Raw genomic sequence first — 10,000 nt, 5'->3', positions numbered from 1 at the left:
TTGTTCTTAAACGATGATTATTTGTCTCCATAAATGAGATTAAGGTCTAATTAACTCCGAAGCTTTGACAAACTTTCATTGCTTACAGAAAGGATTTACTACAAGACACCACTGGGTAAATATCATTTATCTAATTTCACTGAATCCGTATCAACAATTAATCTGTAACTATTTTCAAATTTCGAACAATACTTTAGATAAATAAATCGGTTTGAAACCGATTGCAGTGAGTGAATCCGAAAGCAGTACAACAACACCATCTGTAAATGTAATCAAGACTGTGTTCACATCAAAGGTTGCTTCTTCTTGCTTTGGACTAAATATCGCTCATAATCCTTTTCAATCTCATACACTTAAAAAGGGACATTGACTTGCAAATGAGTTCCAAAGAACAGAAATATATCAAAATTCAATGAAGTACCATAGTTAGTGGAAATACGAAGCCTTCGTTTACACCAATTTTAGCGGAAATACCATTTATTTCCAGAAATTGCATAAATTAACGTGACGTCACGGAACACGACTTGGGCCAGACCCTCCTCCCGTTTTTCTTTCGGGGGGAGGGGACGGCTACGAGTAGGCCACTGAACGAGGAAATAGCGAGTTCGAATTTTACTTTGAAGTACCTTCTGTGAACAGTCTGTGCGGAAAACAACGCAATTACGTTTGGGGAAATGAGAAGCTACGGGTAGTCTACACTTTGTGCGAAGGTTTCTTAGCCGATTTCCTATGGGAAAAAAACAGCATTTCAATGTTTTTTGTATCTTGGTCAATATCCAGTTCAATTCTGGAGTCCGAAGTGCAAAGTTTAAAACTGTTATTAACGGCATTGATTCCAATCAAACCCAGTACAAAGATGCTTTACAAGTTTCTATAATGCTATTTAAAATACTTAATACTTTTTCTTAATAATACCAGGAGAATTTTAAAATTAGGTAATTAACCCGATAGGCATACGATTACCGGATATGGCATTGCGAGCAACAAAAACTCTTTTCCGGTCACGCACACAATTCTTTAATACAAATTTTCCCCGTATTCTCTCACGTGGTGTAGTGATCATCTCGTATGCCTTTGAATCAGGAGATACTGAGTTCGAATCTTACTAGGGTTGCCTAATCTGAAAAGTGTCTCTACGAGGCAATAAAATCTTGCGCATGCGCTGCACAACCGCGACCTTCCCCCACCCCCTAAACAAAAAATCAGAGCCGAATCCTAAATGCGAACAACCTCGTACCCAGGGTGTCTTCTCCCGCTCCAGGGGAAAGGAAGAAGAGAGATTGTGGGAACGATGCTCAATATTTTCACCTTTCCTTATTCATTTTCCGAGTTCAGTGGCTCATAGCAACTGATTATTCAATACAAACGTTTTTCTTGAAGAAAATTCAAACAAATTAATTTGATCGTAAACATCATTTCCTACGGAAATTTAAACCCACAACGTGTACTCATTTGCCTTCGAATTCTGGGCATCCCATGATATCGTTTTCAGAACATTAGAATTCAGGATGGCCGCCGTATTGTTTTGATGTCCGACGTTTTATGTCAGTCTTTCTAATCAATCTCTCAGTTTCCATTTTTCTCATCTGCGTGATTGCACGTTAATTTATCCTATATCCACAAAAATATATAATATTAAACAAATTCTCAAGCAAAGTTCCTCTTGCAGTTACGTTTTTTTACAAAATGTCCGAAGAAATTAAAGGAAAACGCGCTTTTCAGATGTTTGCCGCTCTATAAATAGAGCAGCAAACAGACGAGTGTTTCTTGCGTGGAACACATCTAGATTCAAACGAAAACAATCATTCTTTTCTTGCAGAAACGCAGTGACGAGAGGATCAGAAATTAAAAACGACAAATAGATGGGCATGTTCGAGGCAAACAAAACAGCACACAGAATATATCTGGAGTAACAATAAAGTAGTCAAACTTAATGTAAGGCGAGGGGTATTTCAATTTAGAAAAACACAAGACTGTAGTTTTAAATGATGGAATTAAAACAAGAAAGGAGTCACTGAGTAATACCCTCTTGTATGAATATATTTCCTTTAATTAATTAAAGTGCTACTACGATCAAAGAATCATTTTCTTTTTTTCGTCAGACTTTGATTCTCGTCTCCGTTGTGCAGTGGTTCCTCCTTTTCATACAAGTAATAAGTCTATTGTATAAATTGGCTTCGTCCGTGAAAATGAGCCTTCCCTTGAGAAATACGCCTCCTCCGTAGAAACAGGCCTCCTCCTTGTCCGTAAATATGCCTTTTCCTCGAAAATGATCCTCTCCGTGGAACTGGACCTTCTCAATGGAAACGCCCTCCCAGAGGTTTTGGGGAATAAGAGAACATGGCTAATTTGAACTGGGAAACAGGCGAACAATAACAAAGTATCTTAGGGAACAAAAACAATTTTAGGGATCAAAAAGCTGGGAACAAGCTTTAAAATAATTTAGGCACATTATTCCTGCGAGGGCCTAAATGGAAGTGCAGCATACCTCCACCCCCTTCAACCACCTCCACCCGTTGTTCTTCTCGTGAAACGAATTACCAGTCCTCTGGCTGATCACCGATCTGTCCCGCCACTTCCTGCCATAATTTAACGATGGCGAACTTTTGTGGCACTTGTGGGGAAAATCTCGGCCAAATCGTTCGCTCTACGGCACCGTTGATGCCACATTTTTGCTTCAAATGTGGCATAAAATTCCAGCAAGGTCAGTGATAGCGTTTCTTTTTCCCTTTTGTGTGTTGGGTTTCCAAGGGAAAATTGGCTTGGGTTCTCAGCCATGTTAAGGCATTGTTTACTCGCCTTTTGGACATAGTTACGTCTAGAAAGGAAGCCATGGTTCAATGTTACTCAAACTTGGCATGCATTCTATCTTAAGGGTGCTTAATTGCATGAAACTTTCACAATGTTCAAATTTAGGTCGCGTGCCCTACAATTGGATGGTAACGAATAAAATCTTTTCAAAATGGGGAGTACAAAGTGAAATTTAAACTACCTTATTTTGGTACCAATCCCTTAGGGATCGGTCATTATTTATGTAGGGGGAGGGGGGGGGGGGGTTTGGAAGAAAAATAGAGGGGGCCAAGGCTATTTTAAATTAGCAAAGAGGGGGGCTATTGGGCTTTTTTGGTACAAACATAAGGGGGGTTCATATGATTCAGCAAGATTTATAAAGAGTCAATTAAAGAAAGGTAGACTTGTGAACCAGTTGGATAGGATGGAGTATAACGATATTGAAAACACTGATACTCTGGGACCGGTTGTTCGAAAGCCGATTAACTTAATCCAGGATTAGCGTAAACTTTGGTTTCATTTTTTTAACTTTTTGGTGAAAGTTTCTTTTGCTTATTTTTGTTTTTCAAAATTGACTTCCTCTAATGTAAAGTTTTGCCAAATATCAGTGTTGAACAGCATTTGGGAATAGAGAAATAAACTCCTTGGTAAATTTTTAATCTGGGATTAGCATTAATCGGTTTTTGAACAACCGGGCCCTGATCAGTAATTTAATACAATGACATTTGTTGTGTCCTCAACATGTGAATTGAAAAACAAAACACAATAACATTGTTTGTAAAGTCAGCCAGTGGAGAAAGTAAACTAGAATCTTGAAGGAAACAACAAATCCTTCATAATGCTGACCTCAGTTTAGCAGTTCAAAGTAGTTCACTAACTAAATACAACTTTTACAACTCAAATACTGCTATACTGCTATTGATTAATCATGTCTTGTGATTTTAACAAAAACAGTGCAGTAATGTAAAAACTTGAAATACGTTTTTCTTCCAAGTATGACAATTCCTTAACTCCACTCTCACAGCTGGAAACATCATATTGAAGGACACTTGATTGAGAGTTCAAGTATTTACCATAGCAAGCATCATTATTGCTACTCAAAAGATAATTAAATTGTTTCCCATCCCTTTTTTCTCTCTTTGAATAAGTACTCTTCAAATGCACATTCAGTCATGTGCGGTCTTGCAGCTTCAAAGATCCTTGGCATATTTTCTGGTCTACACGATACACTGAATTTGTAATTTAAGAGGTTAGTCGAAAGTTATCAAAAATTATCTCATAATTGTATGTGATAGTAAGCTTCCAATTATCGCTGGCCTTATAAACATGTAGCCAGTAGATGCGAGGTAGGAGGGGGGGGGGTCATGGTTGAAAAAATAAAAGATAGATAAGGGGGGATCACTTGCTATTTGCATACCCTAATGAGGGGGCCACATAGAAAATTTGACATGCCCAACATTTTCTCCCACCTTCCCCCTCTACATAAATAACGACCGGTCCCTTACTACTTGGGTACTATTTCTGAATTCGCCTTTTAAGCTGGTCCATTTTTACTTATTAGCGCGTCATTAAGGGAAATAGGTCACCTGACTTAAGAAAAAGCAGATTTTCTCCTCATTTAAACTTCAAATGCAACCATCTAAAGCAAAAGATGATTGTTGTAGTTCTGTTTATCAATTTGTTGCCAAATTATGAGGTGGAACTTCCCCCCATTTTAGAAAAAGCGTTTTGTGACGTCACAGGGCAAGCGATGTCACGCGACACTGACAAGCATTGTAATTTGGTAAACACAGTCATATGAAAAAAATTTGAACAACAAAACTTATTTCACTTATTAAAACTTATTTCACTTATACTCTGCGGGGGCTCCTTTAGAGAGGCTCAGCCATGCCTTAACTAGCCTGAGTTGGGATCAGCTTGCGATGCGGTCAGGTTTTTTTTCCCGGTTACATTAGAAATAATTACCCGAGGTCAACATTTCACCGATGCGAGTCGCGGTGGCCTCATGGTTAGTGCACTCGACTCCGGATCGAGACACTTTACTCTCACGGTGCCTCTCTCCACCCAGGTGTATAAATGGGTACCGGCGAATTTAATGCTGGGGGTAACACTGCGATGGACTAGCATCCCATCCAGGGGGGAGTAGAAATACTCCTAATCGCCTAATGCTACAGTAACCGGAGATAAGCGCCGGCCTGATGGGCCTTGTAGGCTCGTAGCAGACTTTACCTTTACCTTAACTTTTCACCCTGTGGCATTTGGCGGGAAATTCCCCTTCTTAACGAAGCGTGTAATTTGCTGGCTGCCGTACTTGTGCTTCTTACACATAGATACCGGTTTAATTCAATGATACAGCAGTTTAGTTTAAGACGAATGCGTACAAAGAATCGGCAATTAAGGTCACTTCATTAAAATGGTGCATCTTGGTAATCATCGTCTGGTCTTAAAGGCTCATTTACATTACAGAAAAAAACTGGGTCCGGGCGCACTAAAAGGTAGGTACAGACCATATATCTTTGCTGTGTAAACTATACGTTCCATGTTTTTATGAAATTAGTTCGGACCCGCTTCTTGGGGGTTTTGGGGCCATAAGCGGCTATGGACCCCAGGGGCGTAGCGTCCATATACGCACGTACGCCTGTGCGTACAGCTCAAATCCTGGAAACCTTGTTCACTGGAAGCATTTATTTTTCAAAGTTGTTATAAAATCGGGCCAAGTTTTTTAAATTTCGATTTATGCCTCTCTGTGTGAATATTTCCAGTATCTTTTCGTTAACCCATACAGGCCTGGCCAAAGGATCCAACATTGTTGGACGCTGTTGAAAAGCGTCAAACGAGGTGGCCAAAACGAATGCAACATGTTGGATCCAGCATTTTGGACTCAAGGGTCGGGAACCAAAATATTTCCAGAATCCTTAGAAAACAAACTCTCGCCATGTTGGCGTTTTAAAGTTCCTTTTAAAATTAACAGCAGAGTCACTCTCTCCGATAGGAACAGAACGGCTGTTTCAGAATCTAGGAACTGCAGCAGCAAATGCGCGCTCTCTAATGGTCTTGCACCAGTAGCATCCCAGGGTCTTGACTTGAAAAAAATCCTGCAGATACATTGGCGCCATGCCCGTGAGAGCTTTGAACACAAGAAGGGCTATCTGTTCGAAGAGAGATTTGCTCAAGCTTTCGTCGCTCAGACATTCAAGACTTTGATAGTTCACCATCCTGTAGCTTGAACTGAAGTGGCAACGCGCGAAACAGATGCAATGAATAAACCATCAATCACCATGCACACAATATATTGGATACAAACAGACATGAGCTCCTACTGGCAGCACTCGTTCTGTGTAACTATGTTTTTTTAGCTTTATTTCCCAACCTTAAAAGCCAATATTATAACTTTGGTTTTGCTAATTTCGTTGGTAATCAGTCTAGATGAATTTTATTTACACAAGGACTGCCTTAATGTCATTTATGCCTTTCAATATAAACGAGGTTGAGTGAATCGTCAAACTGTTGAGCTCGGTTTGCGGGGCGGAGAAAAACAGACAGGCCACTTGGAGAAATCTGGCTATGTGCCTTAGCACATAGCAGGTTTAATAACAATGAAAATATTACATCACAAACTTAAAGAATTGATCGCACGCCCAGTAAAGGTGGGGATCTGAAAGCGCACCACAGAAGTAAACTCAGAAAAGAAAGAAAGAAAGAAAGAAAGAAAGAAATAGTAGAACCTGGCGATGGGGAGGAGGAGGGTGAAAAAGTTCGACAACCAGATCAGTCGAGCTTGAAAAGCGAATGAATATTTACCGCGCTTTCTCGGAATGCAACAAATTCCCCATAGGGGATACTTAATAATTTCTCCTCCCCAGGAATGACCGCGTCACACTTTGCTGAGTGCATAATTATGCATACATTATAAATTTTAATTAATGAGATGCATAAAACTTTTATTGGCAAGCCAATCAACACCTTTTCAACCCACGTTGCCTTCAAGCCGCTTCGTCGTTAGCTATGGTTGATCCTGTCCTGAATGGGAATATCAAGTAAAAAACCAACTCATCGGGGCTGCAGATACGGTCAGAGAAAGTGTGAACCTATAATACAGAAGATGCCATTATCGGAAACAGTTTCCTTTAAGCAAATATGCCCACAAGCGAAAGAGTTTTCCAGCTTGTTAAAGATTCACAATGTCACCTTTGGTGGAAGAAATGGAAATGCCCTCGTTACTGGCCGTTCCACCTCACCTCTTCAAATTCAAAACAATGTGTATGACGACGTGAACAGTGACAATCACGGCCAGGAAACGCGTCGCCTTTTACCGCGGTTTGGTTTAATAAATGCAAGATCTTTGAAAAACAAAATCGACGAATTTGCAGCATCTCTTGTGTGTAATAACATAAACATTGCCGCTGTAACTGAAACGTGGTTTCAACATGATATTTTGGATAGTTTTAACTCTGTTGACGGATATGAAATACATCGAAAGGACAGGCAGCTAGGAAGAGGTGGTGGTATCTGCATTTACCTTTCACAATTTCTTGAGGGAAAACGGTGTTTGGACTTGGAAAGTCCTGATTTTGAGTGTATGTGGGTATGGTTACGCCCTAAACGCTTACTAAGACCATTATCAGGACTTGCAGTCTGTGTTGTCTACCATCCACCGGACAAGAGTGTTGAAGATCAAAGTCGCCTGCGTGATTACCTAATTAGCTCCACCGATGTCATAAAGAACAAATACCCTGATTCTGGAAAAGTAATATTAGGGGACTTTAATAACCTATAAGTATTAGTGACATTTAAGTCTAGTCACGATTTCAGGCAAATCGTACAACAACCCACTAGAGGCGAAGCTATTCTTGATTTGATTATAACTAACTTAGATTCTTTCTATTTTCCACCACAAGTATCATCACCACTAGGATCTTCGGATCATAATTCAATTCTATGGTCACTTTGTAATTATAATTATAATAATGTTAATAATAAGTGTGTGAGGAGGCCCGTGCGTCGTTTTCCCGAGTCGAGGAAAGGTGGTTTTGGCTTGTGGGCTTGGGCGTAACACCTGGTTTGGAAATTGTGGAACTAATCCTACCACAAGGAAGGATTACGTTTTTGCAAACATTGGCCGTGTAGCACTTATATTTGAAGAGACTAACTGACTAGAGTGTAATGTGAGTGGGGATAACGCTCACATGATTCATGTGGGGTAGAAAACTAGCACTTCACATTACACTCCAGTCAGTTTAATCCTACCACAGACGAGTTGGCCCAGTCTTTTACATCTGATGTAACGGAAGCAATGAACTTGTACTTTCCAACCAAGTACGTGAAATGTCCCCCCACCGACAAGCTCTGGCTTACTCCGAGCATAAAACAGTTAATCAAAGAGCACCAGAGAGCCTTCCATTCAGGTGATGCTACAGTAGCGGCTTGGCAAACTTCGGCCAAATTACCGCAAAGTTAAAATATAATTTGCATAGAACTACATGTGACAGATGGTATTCTCAAATTTTTGGAGCGATAAAGCTAAAATGTTGGCAACAAATTACCATTAGGCGAACAGTGCACTCGCCAGCCGGAAGCCGCTTTGCAAGCGTAGTGAATTCAATGCTGGCGCTGTTGATCGAACAAGTTTCCACAAATTCCGCGAGGAAACAAGTTAACAACATAACTTGTATCGTATGTACGAGTTTAAAGATATAACGATGAGAGATGACCGGAAATGTCACTCCACGGATATTTAAAAATAGGTACGCAATGCGTACATCTGAGGGCTTTGCTGTTTTCCCCAAAAGGTCTGCCACACTTGCATCTCATCCCCTCAGCCTTTTTTGATACTCCTCCCCTACTCAGTAAACCCCTCTAATATTGGTTTGTTTCCAGGGAAATTTGCCAAGACCTCCCCATTACGATAAGCACGCTCCCCTGCAACGCAAGATATTAAAGTGGTACTACGACCAAAAAAACAATTCTTTTTTTCCTTTGGATTTCAAAACTATGTTAACTAAACACTAACTGACCCAAGTGTCAAGTTCTGATTTTAAAAAGACACCTGTTTATTTTAACCGGAATTTTCTTATTTATTGGTCCACCATTACTAACTTTAAAATCTTGAGAGAGCTGGGTCGAGGAGAAAATGACGTCAAAGACTCACTAGTTTAAGAATGCTATGCGTGTGTACGCCGCCGAATTAATATGCAGCACGGGAGTTTCGGGCTTTCAGACTTTCAGACTTTTAAACCCGTGTTTTGCATATGTAATAAATTGCGTTTTTTCGCGCTGAAATTTTAAGCTAGTGAGTAAATGATGTCATTTTCTCTAGATCCAACCCTCTGAGGTCCAATCGGCCAGTTTTGAACGTGAGTAATGGCGGACCGTGAAATCCAAAACTTACACTCAAAATAGACAGCCTTTGGATAAAACTCAAAGCTCAAAATTTTGCCAGTTAGGTGTTAAGCAAACACGCTTTCAAAATCTGAAGAAAAAAAGGAAATGATTTTTTGATCATAGTACCACTTCAACGGGTCTTTGGTTTAACGATACTCTTAAAGGAATGAAGAGATCTCGCCGTAAACTTGAGAAAAGATGAGGAGAAGTAATCTTCCCAGCGATATCTCAGCCTATAAAAAAGCATGTGAGTAGTACTGAGCTGATCTTAAGGACGCAAAAACTAGGCACTAATCTAACCAAATTGGAGAATGTGCTGGAGACTTAAAAAAACATTTTTTAAGGTAGTCAACTCTCTATGCAAAGAACGTACAGATAATCAACTTCCACCCTATACCTGTCCGCGTCAGCTTGCTGACAACTTTGGTGCGCATTTTTGCCAGAAAATTAAACTTATTAAAGAAAAGATTCAACGTCACACCAAGGAGTCTGAACCTCCCTATGGGATCTCTCCTCCTAAAGCAAAGATAACTCGCTTTGACTATGTTTCTGATGACACCGTTCACAAGATTATTCTCTCTGCATCTAATACCAGCCGGCTGGAAGCTTGATCTAATTCCATCATCTTTGGTCAAAAAATGTGCCGACGAACTTGCTCCAATCATTGCACGTATTGTCAATTCGTCGCATGGGATTTCCAGGAGATAACCTCCTCCTCTGTTAACTCACTTCGATGCTTTAAAAAATGTTACACATATTATACCGTTGACAAGGTTGCAATTTTGTTTAAAGTATTACTCGATGGAAAGAGTGTTGATTGTCCTAGTGT

The 10,000-nt window shown here is 40.0% G+C and overlaps 1 protein-coding gene across 1 annotated transcript in view; it reads left to right on the top strand.

The window, feature by feature from the left end:
• LOC137989499 (uncharacterized) overlaps positions 1–2,011 on the top strand; it is a 54,700-nt gene extending 52,689 nt beyond the window's left edge. Inside the window, exon 13 of the mRNA XM_068835308.1 lies at positions 1,820–2,011. Within this exon, the coding sequence (XP_068691409.1) occupies positions 1,820–1,830 (11 nt within the window). The 3' untranslated portion in view covers positions 1,831–2,011. The remainder of the gene's footprint in view (positions 1–1,819) is intronic.
• Positions 2,012–10,000: the final 7,989 nt, after the last annotated feature.

Source organism: Montipora foliosa, unplaced genomic scaffold, assembly GCF_036669935.1.
Source record: "Montipora foliosa isolate CH-2021 unplaced genomic scaffold, ASM3666993v2 scaffold_461, whole genome shotgun sequence".
Lineage (NCBI taxonomy): Eukaryota > Metazoa > Cnidaria > Anthozoa > Scleractinia > Acroporidae > Montipora > Montipora foliosa.
This window is presented reverse-complemented; position numbering and strand designations above follow the sequence as displayed.